The 21,212-nt window shown below is 43.5% G+C and overlaps 1 protein-coding gene across 1 annotated transcript in view; it reads left to right on the top strand.

The window, feature by feature from the left end:
• LOC139368516 (integrin, alpha 5 (fibronectin receptor, alpha polypeptide)) overlaps window positions 1-21,212 on the top strand; it is a 52,194-nt gene that overhangs the window by 895 nt on the left and 30,087 nt on the right. The window contains exon 2 of the mRNA XM_071107506.1: window positions 17,686-17,816. Within this exon, the coding sequence (XP_070963607.1) occupies window positions 17,686-17,816 (131 nt within the window). The remainder of the gene's footprint in view (window positions 1-17,685; window positions 17,817-21,212) is intronic.

Here is a 21,212-nt window from a genome sequence, read left to right as displayed (position 1 = left end):
CTATTAGAAAAAGTGTTTTAGTCAGTGTGTTGGCCACATTATTTCCTTTATATGTCAGTGGCAATTAACTACAGCTTCAATTGTAACTAAATGGCCTCAAAAAACAAAAATTTTGCTAAGATGTACACTTGTTATCATACCTCATTAAGACTTCAGCGCGCACACCCATCAGTTTTAATAGAAAACCGTCAGGGCATCTTCCATTTTAGTTCATCTCAGCCGTTGAGATTTCAAGATCACTCTGTTGCATGGGTCTACCTGTGTCAACCCCTTTAAACCAGTCGGCGTCTGTGAGGTATCCAGTGTGTGTGTTTTGTCTAAGGTAAAACTGAACAATTTGGGTTTAACAGGCCGATTTTCTTTATAACCCAATTTACACAAATTACACCTAAAAAAAGTGTGTTCTGCAAGCAGGAGAGCCTGAAGCCTTTAGTTGGAAAGCTGGTCTCTATAATTTAGGTAACATTAGTAATCTGTGATAATTCTATGGGTACTCTATTAGAATGCTATAGAATATAAACATATAGGATCAAAAGTGAACATCAAGCTGAGATTAAACTCAATAAAGATGACATTTGTGCCATATTTAGGAAAACCTTTTCATATAATAGTCTTTAAACTGTAATCTCATTGTCCTAAAATTGGATTTCATTCTGACCTCTAATCTCTCACTGGCTCTAAATGTCAAACAAAGAGCCAATTAGAAGCAGCTTTACCCCAACTCTGTTCTTTTGATGTGATCACCATCCACCTCTTCCTCCATACCAGACTTATTGGTCTTACTCTGAAATGCTCCTGTGCAATTTAGTGTTATGCCGCTTGGCATTATGGGAATGTGATCTCTGTGTCTGTGTCACAAACATGCTGTGACTATTATCTCAGCGTCCTGGCATGCAGTGGCTCCATCACATCAGTCCCGTCTATATTGCTGCTGAGATCACTCATTAAGAAGGGCTTAGAGCTTAGTCCAGACTTATTACGGGGTAAACAGACTACTGGAGCAGCACAGTTGATATGTGGTCAGGTAAATGGACTGATAGATAGTCTGAAGACAGACATAGTTAATGATGGAAGGTGCCTGGACGGCCACAATGACATCCAGCAAATGACAACATCTGGTCTTTGTATCAATAACCATAGCAACAACAGCTCTTATATCAGTAGGAATGCAGCATGAGGGAAGTAAATGACATGCTGGCAGATTCACAGCTGTGTCGCTGCCATCCTGGGGCTATGTGTGTCAGAATAAGATTGCTTTGACTGAGTCGACCACCACTCATCAGTATGCAGTGTCAGCGACTCAGCCTGGACCTAGCTGTCTGCCCTGTAATTGTAATAATCATTATCCAAAGTGAAGCTAGCAGCTAGCCGGGCCACTGCGGCCAGACGCAATCAGACATCCTGGCTGGCTGTGTTTTTTTACTGTCTCGCCAGCCAGCCAGGGGTTTAGGAGAGGGGCTTTGTGCCGAGTGGGCCGCCAGTGGCTCCAGTTTCTCCTCCCCACTTCACTAGTTCCTTCGACTACAGTTCAGACACAGACAGGGTGGGATTCTCCTCCTCACTCACTCCTTTAAGGGGCTGCTGCCATTGGTCTATATTTTTCTACCAGGCAGGGGCTCTACGTCTAGGAACACTATGATTTAGAACGTGAGGCTGGCAGTCTGTGTCAAGAGTGTATTAAATCCCCTATACCTCCCTCTTTGCCCCCTTCCTCTGGTCTGATGTAATTCTGCAGGGTCTTTTCTTTCATTTACCCCCACCCCCCGTCCCGTGAATGAAGTCACAGCAGCAGCTAGAACAGCAGTCATTTCTCTGGTCGATGACTTCATCTGAACTTTTAACAGCGGAGACGTCATGGCTAGGGGGAGGAGAGCTAAGACAATGGGTTGGTGAAGAACATGTTTGCATGAGGGGGATACTAAATTTAGCATATATCTTACCCACTGTCTTGTACTCTCACTAATGCTACTGTTCAGATGCTTGCCAAATCAGACACGGGGTGAGAGCAAAGTTTAAACCTGGTCTCAAAAATCTATCTTTGACTAAATCATTGAATTTTTCCCCCACATTTCACACGTCAGAAACATAATCCAGCAGGAAACAGAAACATACGTTTCCAGTTGTCACTCGTCTTCTTCTCCGTGAAGTTTTATTAGTTATCAGACTGTCGCCCATGTTGTGGCTAGTACAGGAGTAGCTGGAATCCATGGGTGAGGTCAGTCTCTGTCTGGGATGGGGGAGGATGTTCTCTGTGCCTGATGCAAGATTTACACACAGCACCTCTGACCTGTACCTGTAGGATCAACTCTTCTCTGGAAAACATAAAGCACATGCCAAAGACTCCTCTCATGGCCAGCTGTTTGAAGACTCCTATCTCTATCGTCTCTCTCTCTCTCTCTCTCTCTCTCTCTCTCTGTTTTATTTAGGAGCCTCAACAGTAGCATAGGCTTACGGAAACACACAAAAGTGAGAAAGGGCGGGACAGAGCGTACTCATACATTCATCTCCCACCCTACTACACACAGACAGACTTTCTCTGTCACTGATAGCGTGGCTCCATGAGTGTATGTGTGTCTGATTCCTGTCATGCCCCCTGGCCTGTTCTAATAGAATGAAATAAGCTAGCGGACAGAGAGGACACTAGCCCTGCACTGAGACCACCGTGGTAGACCGCCTGAGAATAGGGTTCATGAACTGTGTGTGAGGGCCCCTGTCAGTTAGACACCGGCGAGACTTTATTTATGGTCTCCTGTATGTAGAGTCTACAGAGAGAAGTAGCAGCACAGTAGGGGGCCTTGTCAGGACAGGTCTCCTCCTCAACCTGACTTGGCTCTATGAATCTCAGCCAGGCCACAGCAGATCCACCGGGCTGATGAGGAAAACTGCTTGATACCTCTCCGTCCATCCAGCAGCAGCAGAACTGCACATTCCTCCTTCCCTGTTTCTGGAGCCAGACAGGGATTCAGGGTGTGGACTGTTAACATGGCTGAGGTCAGAGGTCAGACTATAGATGACAGGCCTGGCTGTCCGGGAGTGTCTCTGTCTGGACTGATCGATGTCTGCTTCTGGACCGTATATTTATGTTATTTACTCCAATAACAGCAGGTAGTCCTGTCCGTCGAGAAAGGGCGATATGTCAAGAGACAATTTTAACTTGGATGAAGTGAGATAATGTGAACCCTAGGAAGAGTAGCATCTGCAAAAAGCTAATGGTGACCCAAAGAAATAAATCCTCTGGGAATCACAAATGTTGTGGGCTGAGCAGAATGGGGTCTGTCTCTCTCTGTCTTTCTTGTGGGTCTGGTGTAGTGTATGTACAGATTGCATTGGAAGGCAGTCATAAGGAAATATTTAGTCATGGATAACACGTGTTTGAGATGGGCTTGGTGGTGTTCTCCATTAGATCATGGATGGTTTAACTGTGTCGTACCCAGATCGAGGTCAGGTCATCGTTCATGTTGGTCACTTTCCTGGAGTTTACCCTCTTAAATAAGGTTTTTGCTAAACCAATATTAATACTGGACCAGGGGCTGTGTTATCTGCTAAAACAGAAATATTTTCTGTGTCTGCACTGTCTCCCTCACCATATGATCAAGCAGATTTCTGGTATTGTTTTCATTTTTGCTATTTTCTTTTGTGAGTTGCTGTTTATAAATCACAGTTTGTGTGAGGGGTGGACGTTGTTTAAATTGGGCCTGTATATTTGGGTTGCCAAGGTATTCTTCACTCAGGTTCTCTGCTCTGCGATTAGCTGCTTTTCATGGCCCTCTGTGTTGGACAATGGGGCTCTTTGTGTGAATGTTTGCTGTTTTCCATCTGAGAAACTTTCCATGTGACTCCCATGTTCTTTATTTATTTATTCCCTTTTTAAAAGGCCTATTTGAGTCTTTCTCTGTTCTCGCTTCGGGCCTGTGAGGTTGGTCTGGTCATTCTGTATTATAATAATAATTTGGGGGTGCTTATATTTGTCCTGTTACACACAAGTGTGTAATAAAAATGCGTATTTTTGCATATCCCAACTCCGCCAGGGAATGCCTTGCTCAAGGGCACAGTGACATTTATATATTTTTCACTTTGTCAGCCCTGGTATTCAAACCAGCAAACTTTCGGTTTTCTGGCACAACGCTCCAACCTCAAGGCTACCTGCTGCCCCAGTGTGTTGTTTTAAAGGTTAATGGGGACATGCTTAGCCTGCTGACCGGGGCCCTGAAACACCCCAGGAATCTTTAACTGACAGCAGTCCTGGTTTCTTTTGCCCTATTAGGGTCAAAAAGGGACTCCATTCATTGTACAGACTTGTAATGGCACTCTCCTTTTGGGGGAAATGGATCTAGCCAGACCAAACATTGGAATCAAAATAGAGTTATTGCCATCATTCCAGTTCAGATTCAAATCTTGAATGACAATTTTAGTATTTATTAGGATTCCCATTACTCTTTCTGGGGTCCACACAGGAATAACACAATTACATCAAAACAACAGTCTACATCATAAACACAATTACATTATTACTCTATTACAACTTTAATATAATAATTACAATATTACAATTATACAATGCTTGTGTGTTTGTAGAGTGTGTGTGTGTGTGTGTGTGTGTGTGTGTGTGTGTGTGTGTGTGTGTGTGTGTGTGTGTGTGTGTGTGTGTGCGAAATGGAATTGACCACAATGCTGCTACTCTCACGGTCAATGTTTGCACAAGGGAGACAACAGAGACAGTTTGTGTCCAGACAGCTGTGGTGAATGAGAGGGGATCAGAGGGATGGCTGTGTGACTCTCCTTCCGTCAGCCCCAGTGTCTTTCCCTTTAGAGGTATAAAGAACTGGACCCCCCCTTGGTGGTCACTGTGGAGAGGTGTGAATGACCTGGTGTTAAAAACATCCCTCATTGTGTTTTTGGGGTCTGTGACTAGGTTTTTTTTTTCCGGGCTGGGGGTGGGTTGCAATTTGGCATCAGGAAAATATAGTCTCTCTAACCTCAGCTCCATGTTTGAAATGACCAACTTGCCACTTGTGCAGTGAAATTACATTGCTGGTGGTTTTGCTGAATGAGCCACAGTGCTTAGAAAGAGCTAAGATCCTTAGAAAGAGCTAAGATCCTCACCAGCATGGAACACCTACATAATATGAGGATGATTCATTGAGATTTATTTAGATTTTTTTTACACCTTTATATAACTAGGCAAGTCAGTTAAGAACAAATTCTTATTTTCAATGACGGTCTAGGAACAGCCTTGGAACTGCCTTGTTCAGGGGCAGAATGACAGATTTTTACCTTGTCAGCTCGGGGATTCGATCTTGCAACCTTTCAGTTACTAGTCCAACGCTCTAACCTCTAGGCCACCTGCCGCCCCATTAACATTGAGCCCATAATCACAAATCAGCCCATAATCACAAATCAATCAAGTCTAAAGCAATCCAAACCACAGATGTATTTGTTTTACAATGGAACCGAGGGTATCTGAATCCCTGTTCATCGTTAACTACCCTGTATCAGAGCCACGGAATACATGAAGACGAATGGGAAAATCCACTCATATTTCAAACATCAATGTCACTGTATGTTAGAGTACAGAGGACTGGCAGACTGCACTGACTAAGTCACTCTGGATAAGAGCATCTGCTAAATTACCAACATGTGAAATGTATTCACCAGTGCTGCTTTCACCCTGTCACGAATACTAAACAGCAGTGTAGTGTAGTGTAGTTAGCTCTCTGCACCTGGGACATCAGCGACCGACTCCACACTGGCCCCCTGCTGCTCCCCTGGACATTCCCCACCCTCAATGATCACTTACCTTACATGCTGCTCCCCCTATTGACATTCTCACCCCCTCCCCCTCCCCACGGCATTCATCACTGGTGCAGTTGTTAATATGTATATTATTACTTTTTAAAATAAACATTTGTATTGTTTTTATTTCATTTGGTCCCCACACCACCTCAATGGTCATGCTTCTCCCCTTATGGTCATCCCCCACCCCCTAAACAGTCTTTACTCTGCCTCCACCCCATTTGACATTTATTTATTAATCTCTGCTACTGTTGTTATTATGTATATAGAGCTATTTCTATTGTTGTTTTTATTACCATTTTCATTATTTTATTTCACTTAGTCCTGCAGGTTGGAGCTCGAAGCTTTTCACTGTACCCTGCAGTCACACCTGCAACCCTGTACATGTGACTGTTAAACACTGTACCCTGCAGTCACACCTGCAACCCTGTACATGTGACTGTTAAACACAGAATCTGAATCTGCTGTTGACTTGCAGGTCTCCTGCTGTACTGAACTAACGTCCTTTGGGAGGAAATGTTTTTGCAGTGACATTAAGATCCGGTTCGGGAGAGGGGGGAATGTTTATCAGATCAACATTGGTGGGTGGGTCGTTTTTGTTGTAACTGCTGCTGGTGAAGTACAGTACTCAAAATGGGAGTGTGAGACAAACAAGGTTTTAACCTGGTCGCTGGGCAGTTTGGTTTTGGAAATTTGGGGTAAATTTATAGAAAGGAAACTTTTCTATACCTTCAAAATAAGAATTTTCAGAGCAGGTTCCTACCTCATTTACAGTAATTAGGTTCCGACTGTAGCAGCTGACTGTATGGCTATATTAGTACCATTTGGGATGGAGCCTATGAATGAGTGTTCTGTACAGTGTTCTCTCTTTCAGCATTAGCCATCCCAGCAGACACTGCTACTCTCATCATCTCCCTCTGTGTCTGGCCCAGAGGAGTAAGAACGTCCTGGACAGCAGTGTGTGTGTGTGTGTGTGTGTGTGTGTGTGTGTGTGTGTGTGTGTGTGTGTTTGTGTGTGTAACTGAATGGATGACCAGACAGAATAGCAGTTGGAGACTTTTATCTCCCTCACCAACTTCAAACATCTGCTATCTGAGCAGCTAACCGATCGCTGCAGCTGTACATAGTCTATTGGTAAATAGCCCACCCATTTTCACCTACCTCATCCCCATACTGTTTTTATTTATTTATTTTTCTGCTCTTTTGCACGCCAATATCTCTACCTTTACATAACCATCTGATCATTTATCACTCCAGTGTTAATCTGCATAATTGTAATTATTTGCCTACCTTCTCATGCCTTTTGCACACAATGTATATATAGACTCCCCTTTTTTCTACTGTGTTATTGACTTGTTAATTGTTTACTCCATGTGTAACTCTGTGTTGTCTGTTCACACTGCTATGCCTTATCTTGGCCAGGTCGCAGTTGCAAATGAGAACTTGTTCTCAACTAGCCTACCTGGTTAAATAAAGGTGAAATAAAAAATAAAAAAAAAAGACAGTCCGTCTCCTGGTCTGGCCTTGGCTTGGACCGAACCGAAGAACGTGTGTCAGACTGAAGGCCGTGTGTCATGGCTCTACATGGTCCAAAATAAGTCGTTATTATAGTACAGCACATTTAACTGGTATTCCCCTCCACAGTGACACAGTGAGTCATAAATAGCTCCAGTAATTTGGTCTAGTGATAATGTGACAATGTCATATTTGGTGTTCTTGTGACGATCCCATTTGACAGTTTGTTGGCATTGTTGACTGAAGACCCTCCTCTTGTACAGTAATGCATTATCTTAAGTGTATTTGTGTCAATCCGCCAACGCTGTGCGACTGCCGGTTCCTCAAAGTGGAAGAGGAGAACTGCTGTAACGGTTTACTCGTTGTGTTTGGGCACAGGCCAGATCTCAATATCTGCTGAGAGAGAGAGATCCACCCACCCACAGATTCAGTTTGAGTCACTGTACTTGAGTTAGTTCGGTTTCCCCTTGTTGTGAGGAGATTCTTTTGAAGAGTTAGTTGAGTGACTGCATGTTTGTGATTTTCTTCAGATAGTCCCATGGCAAGCTGAGGTTTGGACCAATGCTTTTGGAGGCTGTTCTACTTATTATTTGTAACAGTTTGTGGAGCAGAGGGCCTCAACCAACCCACTATCACAGATTATTGTGAAATAGACACAAAATACTTATTGGAAATTTAGCATAGTAACTGACCAAAAAAGTTTGTGTCCAGTACACAGTTTTGTATACCGTGCATTTCAATTACAGATAGAGAGTGGGTTACTTAGATAGTTTACCCAAATTACAAAATGACATATTGGTTTCCTTACCCTGCAAGCTGTCTATGGACAAGGTATGACAGCAATCCATGCTTGGGTATAGTTTCCCTGGCACTGTTTCCACATGCTAACAGTGCATCTTGAGCTAACTCTTCTGTTGGCAGTTTTCTTTATTTCCTTCTTTCCAGTTTTTTAAACCTTTATTTAACAAGGCAAGTCAGTTAAGAACAAATTCTTATTTACAATGACGGCTTACACCGGCCAAACCTGGACGATGCTGGGCCAATTGTGCGCTGCACTATGAGACTACCAATCACAGGTGGTTGTGATACAGCCTGGACTCTAACCAGGGTGTCTGTAGTGACACCTCAAGCACTGAGATGCAGTGCCTTAGACCGCTGCGCTACTCGGGAGCCCAGGGCAGTTTTCATGACTGTATTCCAGGGGATTCCTGCCTTCTTAATTTAATGGCTCCAGTCCTCCTGCCCTTTTTTCCAATCTTTACATCATATGTAGGCCTACCAGCCCCCTGGGCATCTGTCTGTGCCATACCATTCCCATGGCATCCAGGGTTAACGACTGCAGATGGTGACTGCAGCCATCCGGCCCGCCGCTGGGATGCCAAGAAAATATTAATGTGTTTTTTCCTTGGCTGGCTTAAAGCAATTATAATAGTGTTCAAGTGACATAAGCTTTGCAGCTGGGAGGAAGACCATTCACTGTGGAATGTGGTAAAAAGCTGTGTTTGGGTGGCAAGGGGGCGAGAGGAATTTGGCTTCTGACTGCCTCTCTCTAACCTCATCAGAAACTCCATTGGGTTAAGCCTGGGAAGATCAGTGGAAGATTAGCCGTTTCCATCATTATATATTACCCCTTAATTTGTCAACCCTGTATAAATAGTGGCAGCAACCAGTGGAATTATTGCCTCGCTTATGTATTGTTGAACATTTCTGCTGATTGCAGAAGCAATCATTTATACTGAGGAGTCTGTTTCTGGTCTCAACACTAGCAGCCTAAACCAATGAATTTAATGCTGGAACCATCAGACTGAGGTCGGTTGGGGTCGTTAGTGTGTTTCTGATGGCGTAGGTGGGTATCCCTTTGGGAGATGCAGAGAAGCCACAACCGTTTTTCTTGCTTCCACCTACACTCATTCCCAACAATATTCCCAGCAGTAGATTTCTCAAGGTCTCCTTATTAAACCGTTGGCTATGCTGTAGTTTTATTTTATTTATTGCAACATGAAAACATGCTGCCAAAAAATAATATATTTGGTAAGAAGTTTTAGGTTGTAGTTATTATAGGACTATTTCTCTAAATACCATTTGTATTTCATATACCTTTGACTATTGGATGTTCTTATAGGCACTTTAGTATTGCCAGTGTAACAGTATAGCTTCCGTCCCTCTCCTCGCCCCTACCTGGGCTCGAACCAGGAACACATCGACAACAGCCACCCTCGAAGCATCGTTAACCATCGCTCCACAAAAGCCGCGGCCCTTGCAGAGCACGGGGAACAACTATTCCAAGTCTCAGAGCGAGTGACGTTTGAAACGCTATTAGCGCACACCCCACTAACTAGCTAGCCATTTCACATCGGTTACACCAGCCTAATCTGGACATATTTTCACAACGATAAACAGTTGTCTCTGATTGGGAACCAATTCAGGCCACCATAGCTCTACATTTACCTAGACAATACCAAAACCCCATAGATATACAAAATAAACCTAGACAAGCCAAAAACACACATACCACCCTCGTCACACCCTGACCTAACCAAAATAATAAAGAAAACAAAGATAACTAAGGTCAGGGCGTGACAAAGAGAAGTGACACAATTTCCCTAGTTTAATATTGCCTGCTAACCTGGATTTCTTTCAACTAAATATGCAGGTTTAAAAAAATATACCTCTGTGTGTTGATTTAAAGGCGTTGATGTTTATGGTTAGGTACATTCGTGCAACGATTGTGCTTTTTTCCCGCAAATGCACTTTTGTTAAGTCATCCCCCGTTTGGCGAAGTTGGTCTTCACAGTTTGCAACGAGCCAGCCGGCCCAAACTGCTGCATATAGCCTGACTCTGTTGCACAGAATGCAAGAGAAGTGACACAATTTCCCTAGTTAAAAGAAATTCATGTTAGCAGGCAATATTAACTAAATATGCAGGTTTAAAAATATATACTTGTGTATTGATTTTAAGAAAGGTGTTGATGTTTATGGTTAGGTATACATTGGTGTACGACAGTGCTTTTTTCCGCGAATGCGCTTGTTAAATAAACGTTTGGCGAAGTAGGCTATGATTCAATGATAAATTAACAGGCACCGCATCGATTATATGCAACGGGACAACAGGACAAGCTAGTAATATCATCAACCATGTGTAGTTAACTAGTGATTATGTTAAGATTGATTGTTTTTTATAAGATACGTTTAATGCTAGCTAGCACCTTGCCTTGGCTCCTTGCTGCACTCGCAAAACAGGTAGTCAGGCTGCCACGCAGTCTCCCTCTCCCTCTGACCCTAAACCAAACCTCTACCAGCATGTTTCTGTTGGCCATTCTAGAACCCAGGGGCAGACTGGGACTATAATTCATCCCTGGCATTTTATCCACACCAGCCCGCATCACTATATGAAGAGGCTGTTGACGTTGAGACTGGTGTTTTGCGGGTACTATTTAATGAAGCTGCCAGTTGAGGACTTGTGAGGCATCTGTTTCTCAAACTAGACACTCTAATGTACTTGTCCTCTTGCTCAGTTGTGCATCAGGGCAGTGCGATGGCGATTGCATCGTCTGTGGATCTATTGAGGCGGTAAGCAAATTGAAGTGGGTCTAGGGTGTCATGTAAGGTAGAGGTGATATCCTAAACTAGCCTCTCAAAGTACTTCATGATGACAGAGTGCTATGAGGCGATAGTCATTTAGTTCAGCTACCTTTGCTTTCTTGGGTACGGGAACAATAGTGGACATCTTGAAGTGGGGAAAGCACACTGGGATAGGGAGAGATTGAAAAAGTACGTAAACACTCCAGACAGCTGGTCTGCGCATGCTCTGAGGATCCGGCAAGGAATGCCGTCTGAGCTGTAGCCTTGCGAGGGTTAACACGCTTAAATGTCTTACTCACTTCAGCCACAGAGAAGGAGAGCCCGCAGTCCTTAGGAGCGGGCCACTGGCCCTGTGTCATCCTCAAAGCGGGCGAAGAAGGTGTTTAGCGTGGCCGGAAGCAAGACGTCGGTGTCCGCGACATGGCTGGTTTTCCCTTTGTGGTCCGTGATTGTCCTGCCGCATACATCTTGTGTCTGAGCCATTGAATTGCGACTCCACTTTGTCTCTGTACTGACATTTTGCCTGTTTGATTGCCTTACAGAGGGAATAACTACACTGTTTGTATTCAGCCATTTCCCTGTCACCTTGCCATGGGTAATTCTACCATCTATCCACGGTTTCTGGTTTGGGTAGGTTTTAATAGTCACAGTAGGAACAACATCCCCTATGCACTTCCTGATGTACTCAGTCACCGTATCCGTGTATTCGTCGATGTTATTCTCAGAGAATACCCGGAACAAATCCCAGTCCGCGTGATCAAAACAGTCTTGAAACATGGATTTCGATTGATCAGACCAGCGCTGAATAGAACTTAGCATGGGTACTTTCTGTTTTAATTTCTGCCTATATGAAGGGAGGAGCAAAATGGAATCATGATCAGATTTTCCGACATGAGGGTGGGGGAGGGTGTAAACCTTTCGAAAAGTTGAGTTGTCCAATGTCTTATCAGTGCGAGTACTACAGTCAATGTGTTGGTAGAACTTCTGTAGCATTTTCCTCAAATTTGCTTTATTAATATCCCCAGCTACAATAAGTGCAACCCCAGGATAAGTGGTTTCCAGTTTGCATAAAGTCCAGTGTAGTTCTCTGAGGGCTGGTATCGGCTTGAGGGGGAATATACACGGTTATGACTATAATCGAAGATAATTTTCTCGGGAGGTAATGCGGTCGGCATTTGATTGTGAGGTATTCTAGATCGGGTGAATAAAAGGACTTGAGTTCCTGTACGTCATCACAATCACACCATGAGTGGTTAATCATGAAACATACACCCCCGCCTTTCTTCTTCCTGGAGAGTTCTTTATTCCTCTCTGCGCGATGTACTAAGAACCCAGATGGCTGACTGGACCGGGACAGTATATCCCGAGAGAGCCATGTTTCTGTGAAACAGAGTATGTTACAATCCCTGATGTCTCTCTGGAAGGAGTTCCTCGCCCTGAGCTTGTCTACTTTATTATCCAGAGACGGATCATTAGCGAGTAATATACTCGGAAGTGGTGGATAGTGTGCCTCCTCCTGAGTCGGATTAGAAGTCCCCTCTGAATACCTCTTCTCCACCTGCAGTTTTTTGGAGCAGCCTCTGGAATAAATTAAATTGCCCTGGTGGGTACGAACAAAGGATCCAATTCGGGAAAGTTGTATTCCTGGTCGTAATGCTGGTGAGTTACCGCCGCTCTGACATCCAAAAGTTCTTTCCAGTGTATGTAATAACACAAAACAATTTCTCTGCTAATAATGTAAGAAATAACACACACAAAAAAAAAAATACTGCAAATCTGTCAGCTCCATCTTAATACATAGACTACTGAGGTATTCAAGAAATAAGTTGTTTCATCTAACACATCCATGCAGGAATGCAGGATTCAAGCTATTTTGTTAAACCCAATCCAGTGATAGTCATGAATTCTGGGTTGACAATTAGACCATAGTTGTTATGTTTTACTCCAGGATTTCCAGATGTATGCAATTCATTTCTATTGAAAAAATAAATACATATTTATGTGCACTAACTAATATCATAGGCTAATTCATTTGGGGTTCAACATCTGAGGAAGTGTAAACTCAAAACACATGAACTAGATTGCTTACTCTAAATATAATACCCACTGCTAGCCATGTATTCATCCAACAGTAAATATAATGTCCCCAATTCTTTTTTTTGCAGTTGTAGGCTATGACCCATGAGGCCCATTGTCCCATGCCCTCGCAATGGCTGTTGCACATCTATATCTCAAAGCCATATCAAATATTGTGGTTGTAAAATAGTTGCTGTTCAGAAATAAAAAATTACAGGAATCATGAGGACAATGTTTGACCAAATCATGTTTTTTGCCGCCCAATAAATAGGACGTTTTGAGTGAGGTGACTATGTAGAATGTGCTTTTTAGTTGAGTAGTCCACATTTATAGGCACCCTTTTAGTTTTTTAAGATCCATGATCTTGGATGTCTAACTGATGACAGTTGAAGCAGGTCTCTTTGCTGATGCCGGGTTTGACTTTGAATGTGAGTTTGCATGACCGCAGCTCAGCCTATCAGAAAACAGGGCTGGCCCATCTTGGTAGGGGGACTGGACGTTGCCCACTGATCAGTCCAAAGGCTCATTATAGATTAGTATAATAGAAAAATATTGCCAAAATCCTAGAATCTTAACAGGCACATGGGCCGTATCAGCCATGTCACCCTTTTTCATTGTTTTATTTGTATATGTAAATATATATTTTTTTTTTCTGTCAATTTCGAGCAGCCCATCTAGAGGTTGGCAGAAGGCCAATCTGCCCCTGCTTGGCATATTAAACCTCTACATATAATGTGGAACTCTTACTTCTTTTCTGAATCTCTGAGATCACTCATTCAAATTCTGATGTAGATATTGTAATGATGTCCCCCTAAAACAGTCAACGACATTCTCTGTAGATTTGAAAGTGCTTGGTGTATGCATGAAGCATCCGAAATGACTGCCCCTTTCCACTACACCTCCCCTCTGCTCTGTCTTAATCTTCACAAGGCCAGACGGTCTCCTCCCTCCTTATACACATAAAGCCATTTCTAAATCCAGCAATCAGCCAACTACACTTAGGCCTTTATGAAAATGCTAATGCTAGCTAGACTGATCCCCTGCCAGATAAAGGCCCATTAAATGCTAATTGTTCCTTATTTACAATACTTTCAGATCACTATCAAGGTGTCAGTGGGTGTGTGGGTGGTGAGGTAGGGAAAACACACCCCTGTTTCCAGTTTGCTGATGAAAGCCTTTTCCCCTCGTTTTGTTGTTTCCTGAGTTTTTTTCCCTTTGAAATGATATCCTCACTGAATACTGTTGGCCTGTATTCAGATCAGATTCTCAATAGATGTAGTAAGCCTACTTTCTTTGGCTTGTTTTTTTCCCCCTCTTACTGTCTTTGTTTGAATTTACACTGGCCAAGGATTTGTAAAAAAATATATATAATAATAATATTTAACTGTACTCATGCTAATGTTTACATCTTCAAATTATGCAATATTGAATAACATTTGTTGAAAGTGTCTTACTCAAAAGTTCAGCCAAAACGTATGTGTTTATCTTCTAGGAGTTGAAGAAAGCGAAAGGTGACTTTTTCTCTGTGGATCTGAATGTTTGCGTCGGAGTCATCTCTTCCTGTCATAACTAGCACTGAAATATGAATGGCCAAATCAGATCCCCACAGCATTGTGGTCTATTCATCAACAAATGATGAACCAAAGAATATGCTATGGAGTTCATATGAACACATTTTTGCCAAACTTCTCTGTGTGTTTAGAAATGTGACGAGGGAACCAATCCGTGACGGCGAAGGTTCTCTGGGATTTCCATTATTCTACAGGTGGAGCACCTTTAGCTGCTCTTCAGGGAGCTTCCCCCCTCAGTACACACACACACACGGCCGGAAACCAGTAAACTCTCTCTCTCTCTTTTAGCCAGGTGGCCATGTTTTTAGTTCCCTCTTCAAAAATAAAAAAACAATGGATTTCTGCCCTTCATTTTGGTTGGGTTGCTCTGTATCTCTTTAAAGATAATGCGACCAGTCAGACCACCACTGCTAATAGTGTGACATTAAATCCATATCCTCAGATTCATGACCTTGCCCTGTGTTAGGCCTCAGTATGTTTTCAACACCATAAGGTTTAGCTGGCACCTACTCCTTCCAGGCTCTCAGTGTAGTCTCCTACAAACCTTGATTCTATGTAGAAAGTATTAAAGTCATGGCCAATGTCTAAATCCTAACTAAGATGACACTGGCAAGGATGACCAAAGATGTTTGACTAAAGCTGGTTTCAGAGTCCAGGGTGACTCCTCTGGACTCTGTCTGGACCCTGCTGGGTAGTTGTCCCCTGAGGGAAGATGTTAAACATAGCGGTACCGTAAACTACTTCACATCATTGGGTGACTGACCTGGAGCAGGAAAGGGTGGGCTCTTCCTGTGTTTTAGGAAGACCCCTCAGGCTCTACTCCACTCATTGCCCTCTTCTCTTCCCTCTGTCTTCTGCCCACTTCACTGTCCAGCACCATGCCAGTGGTGATAGGATAATTGGAGCCGCAATGAGGTAATGGCTACACTGTGCTGGTTCAGCCAGACTGTCTACTGGAAAAAATGTCTGTCAATTTAGCCATGGCTCTTAGTCCTGGTTCAGTGGTTCGTATCAAAGTTCTCATTCACAAGCATTTCGCTACACCCGCAATAACATCTGCTAAATATGTGTATGTGACCAATAAAATGTTACTTGATTCCGTGGCTGTCTTTGTTTCTCCGTCATTGAATATTCTGTCCTTGTGATCTTTAGCCTGGTTGGCTGGTCCTCAGACTCACCTGTAGAGGATCCTTGGGATGTCCATACCCCCATTGAAGTTGACATTTAAAATGGTGAAGGTAAGGGTTAGGTAAGGGTTATGGTTAGGGTATGGATTATGGTTAGTGTTTAGGGTAGGGATGTTCCAAGGATCTTGAATAGCACTTATCATGTTGCTGGTGGATCTGGTGAAGGGGTTCTTTGTTCTGGCTTTACGTTTACCGCAGGGTTACAGCAGCTAGATGTCTGTCCCAGACCTGTCTTTACATTTACCACAGGGTTACAGCAGCTATATGTCTGTCCCAGACCTGTCTTTACGTTTACCACAGGGTTACAGCAGCTAGATGTCTGTCCCAGACCTGTCTTTACGTTTACCACAGGGTTACAGCAGCTAGATGTCTGTCCCAGACTTGTCTTTACGTTTACCACAGGGTTACAGCAGCTAGATGTCTGTCCCAGACTTGTCTTTACGTTTACCACAGGGTTACAGCAGCTAGATGTCTGTCCCAGACCTGTCTTTACGTTTACCACAGGGTTACAGCAGCTAGATGTCTGTCCCAGACTTGTCTTTACGTTTACCACAGGGTTACAGCAGCTAGATGTCTGTCCCAGACCTGTCTTTACGTTTACCACAGGGTTACAGCAGCTAGATGTCTGTCCCAGACCTGTCTTTACGTTTACCACAGGGTTACAGCAGCTAGATGTCTGTCCCAGACCTGTCTTTACGTTTACCACAGGGTTACAGCAGCTAGATGTCTGTCCCAGACTTGTCTTTAAAGTTACCACAGGGTTACAGCAGCTAGATGTCTGTCCCAGACCTGTCTTTACATTTACCACAGGGTTACAGCAGCTAGATGTCTGTCCCAGACCTGTCTTTACGTTTACCACAGGGTTACAGCAGCTAGATGTCTGTCCCAGACCTGTCTTTACGTTTACCACAGGGTTAGATGGGTTAGCTAGATGTCTGTCCCAGACCTGGCTTTACGTTTACCACAGGGTTACAGCAGCTAGATATCTGTCCCAGACCTGGCTTTACGTTTAGCTTACTGCAGGGTTAAATGGGTTAGCTAGATGTCTGTCCCAGACCTGTCTTTACGTTTACCACAGGGTTACAGCAGCTAGATGTCTGTCCCAGACCTGACTTTACGTTTACCACAGGGTTACAGCAGCTAGATGTCTGTCCCAGACCTGGCTTTACGTTTAGCTTACTGCTGGGTTAGATGGGTTAGCTAGATGTCTGTCCCAGACCCGTCTTTACGTTTAGCTTACTGCAGGGTTAGATGGGTTAGCTAGATGTCTCTCCCAGACCTGGCTTTACGTTTAGCTTACTGCAGGGTTAGATGGGTTAGCTAGATGTCTGTCCCAGACCTGGCTTTACGTTTAGCTTACTGCAGGGTTAGATGGGTTAGCTAGATGTCTGTCCCAGACCTGGCTTTACGTTTAGCTTACTGCAGGGTTAGATGGGTTAGCTAGATGTCTGTCTAGAGGAACAGGGCCATACAGCTGTGGAAACAACAGTGTGACTCCACTTAGGCTGTTTGCTTTCTTGTTTTCACATCCAATTTGCCCCACGGGGATCTCTCCGTTGTGTGTGTGTTTGATGGAGAGAGCGGGAGAGAATGTCCCATGCACACATGTTTCAGCAACAATTACACATGGTTAGAATATTATGTAACAGTACTGTCGTTGGAACCTGTTAAAATGTTTTTGAAGTAGGGGTATAGCTTTGTGAGCAGTAAAACCTGTGTACCGGCTCTGCATCAGACTAAAACTGTTGACTGGGAGGTGTGGAAGGCATTTTAAAATTCACACCAGACCAAGAGTAGATCTTAACCAATTACAATGACAAAAAAGACTACAGATAGCATTAGCGAACCAATCCCACTGGTTGCCATACCTCAGCTATTATGTTGCTGAGGGACGTAGCAGGTTAGGTCGAGGTGACATAGGGACATTTGAATGATCGAATGTTTCTTCTCTCTCCTAACAGTGTCAGTGTGGTGATCGGTGCTCCCAAGGCCAATACCAGCCAGCGCAACATCACAGAGGGCGGGTCCGTGTACTACTGCCCATGGAGTCTCGGCCAATCAGAGTGCCACAACATTGAGTTTGACAATCAAGGTAAACCCAGTCATTGGCAGACTACGATCAGTGTGACTTCACTACTTTAGGTCCTGAACATACCTCCTCACTGTCTGAACTTGATTTGAATTAGATTTTAAGATGATAAATGACATAGACTTACTTAATCACACATGTACATTGACACGTGAAGACATGGTGTTCCAGCAGATTTGATGATTCGATAGCATAATGGCAGCTGTCCTTCAGTTCCTGTAACACATACCACGTATCTCCTCATGTAGTCCTGACTGGTGACTCGAGAGCTTGAGGCTCTTGCGACTGTTGTGAGCTAGAGATTTTAGAGGGTGGTTACACACAGTTAAGCCGGTCTAGCCGCTCAAAGCACTTCTTAAGGCCACTGGTCCATGGCCACCATGCTTTGGTGGCCCGGCAGGTGATCATCTGTCACTGTTCTACTCCACTGGTACTCCTTTGTTTGACACTTTGGTTCCTGGAAACTAGATGATCCCTTTGAGCATGTCATTAGTGTCTTTATTTTTGGGACGGAAAAAATAACGGAGTGTTTTAGACAAGGGTATCTTCCCTTTAGGCTAGATACAATTATGTCCCAACCCCAGGTGCTGTAGGGAAATAAACAGCAAATAAACAGTTGAAACAAAAGAAACGTCACTACATCCAACGACGGTACAGTGCATTCGGAAAGTATTCAGACCCCTTCCCTTTTTCCACATTTTGTTACGTTACAGCCTTCTTCTAAAATCATCAATCTACACTCAATATCCCATTATGACGGTGACATTAAAAAAAAATGTTTTTGCAAATGTATTCAAAATTAAAAACAGAAATACCTTATTTACATAAGTATTCAGACCCTTTGCTATGAGACTCAAAATTGAGCTCCGGTACATCCTATTTCCATTGATCATCCTTGGAGACTTATATCTCCCTCACTAACTTTAAACATCAGCTATCTGAGCAGCTTACCGATCGCTGCAGCTGTACACAGCCCATCTGTAAATAGCCCATCCAACAACCTATCTCATCCCCATATTGTTTTTATTAACTTTTTTTGCTCTTTTGCACACCAGTTTTTCTTCTTGCACATCATCATCTGCACATCTATCACTCCAGTGTTAATTTGCTAAATTGTAATTACTTCGCTACTATTGGCCTATTTATTGCCTTACCTCCTTACTCCATTTGCACACACTGTATATAGATTTTCTATTGTGTTATTGACTGTACTTTTGTTTATCCCATGTGTAACTCTGTGTTGTTGTTTTTTCTTGCACTGCCTGGCTTTATCTTGGCCAGGTCGCAGTTGTAAATGAGAACTTGTTCTCAACTTTACTACCTGATTAAATAAAGGTTAAATAAAATTTAAAAAATAAAAATCCTTGATGTTTCTACAACTCGATTTGGAGTCCAGAGAGATCCTTGATGAAAACATGCTCCAGAGCATGAACCTCAGACTGGGGCAAAGTTTCACCTTCCAACAAGACAATGACCCAAAGCACAAGACAACGAAGGAGTGGCTTCAAGACAAGTTTCTGAATGTCTTTGAGTGGTCCAGCCAGAGGCTGAGGCCCGATCAAACATCTCTGGAGAGCCCAAAAAATGGCTGTGCAGCGACGCTCCCCATCCAACCTGACAGAGCTTCAGAAGATCTGTAGAGAAAAATGGGAGAAAGTCCCCCAATACAGGTGTGCCAAGCTTGTAGCATCATACCCAAGAAGACTTGAGGCTGTAATCACTGCCAAAGGTCTTTCAACAAAGTACTGAGTAAAGGGTCTGAATATTTACGTAAATGTGATATTTCAGTTTCCATTTCGAAAACGTGAAAATGTTTTTAACTTAACAAAATTTGGGAAAAGTCAAGGGGTCTGAATACTTTCCGAATGCACCGTAGATACAATGATATATACTGGGTGTACAAAACATTATTGAGTTGCACCCCCTCCCTTTTGCCCTCAGAACAGCCTCAATTCGTAGGGGCATGGACACTTCCCAGATTTTTTAAAAGATCCATTTCTCAATTGTCTCAAAGCTTAAAATCCTTTCCGTCTCCTCCCCCTTCATCTACAATGATTTTGAAGTGGATTTAACAAGTGACACCAGTAAGGGATCACAGCTTTCACCTGGTCAGTCTATGTCATGGAAAGAGCCGTTCCTAATGTTTTGTACACTCTGTGTATTTGGTCTAGCGGATATTGCCAACAAGCTTCATTTGAACCTGAATGTATAAAAAGGTAGAACGACAGTAAGGGTCCCTGGTTGATGGGTCAACGATCATGCGCTATTCAGAGAGGTGGAGCAATGTTCCAGTGACTGGACAGTTGAAGGAGCCGTTTGCCTTTAGAGGAATGAGTAAAGGGTAAGTTAAAGAGTGACAGAGCTATCGGAGAGAAATCTGCTGTGTATTTCGTAAATTAGATCACCCTTTCTCTGACGCACACACACACACACACACACACACACACACACACACACACACACACACACACACACACACACACACACACACACACACACACACACACACACACACACACGCACACACACACACACACACCACTGTCTTATTGCATGTGTTACACATGGACAGTGGTGTGTGGGTGTGTGTGCACTCTCCAGTCAGTGCAGCGGGGGACTGTTGGCTTGTTTCTTGGGAAATCAAAGAGAAGAGTGCTGAGAGCCAAGACTGATTTACTGGCCATAAGGCACATTAGGGGAGAAATATTCCCCTGCAGCAGATTTCTGTTTTCACAAGCCCCGTTTAACAGTTGATTTGAAGGAATCCAACTGCAGGTCGCCTCTTTCTTCTGGTGTTTTCCTTCCCTTTTCTCTAGAAACAGATTAGAAAATGTGTTGCACATCCTTGGATGCTGGCCGAGGGCCATGATCGTCACAGTGATGTAATGTGCAGCAGGCAGGCGAGCAGCAGGGCGTTGGGGTGAAGGATAGTCCCTTAGGGTTTTAGACAGTGTGTGCTTCGTTTTACTTAATGGGCTTTGAAAGCACACATTTGATTTGTGTGGAAGAGCCAATTCAGCCACCTGGACCGGCATACAAGAACATAGCACAGCACCCCTGTCTGTATGACATAGGAGATATGTTTTCCTTTATTTTCTTATGACATGGCTAGAGCTCAGCTGACTGTGGTATATATTATACTGCTAATATATTAGTATTGATGCTTTTTATGAGAGGTGTGTCTATTTGTGTGACATTATTCAGGTTCTTCCCTAAGTGTGGGTGAGGTCTTCCTTGAGCCTGACCGAGGGTACAGGCCCACTTAATTAGAGCCTCCTAATTGGGTCAAAGTGGTCATGGGAGGGCCTCCTCCACCCCTCCTCGCCTACCTCTCCACTTCCCCTTCCACTAAGATAAGAAAAAACTGCCCAGGGATCTGAAGGAGAGAAAGAGGGAGGA

The sequence above is a fragment of the Oncorhynchus clarkii genome, chromosome 16 (genome assembly GCF_045791955.1).
Source record: "Oncorhynchus clarkii lewisi isolate Uvic-CL-2024 chromosome 16, UVic_Ocla_1.0, whole genome shotgun sequence".
Lineage (NCBI taxonomy): Eukaryota > Metazoa > Chordata > Actinopteri > Salmoniformes > Salmonidae > Oncorhynchus > Oncorhynchus clarkii.
This window is presented reverse-complemented; position numbering and strand designations above follow the sequence as displayed.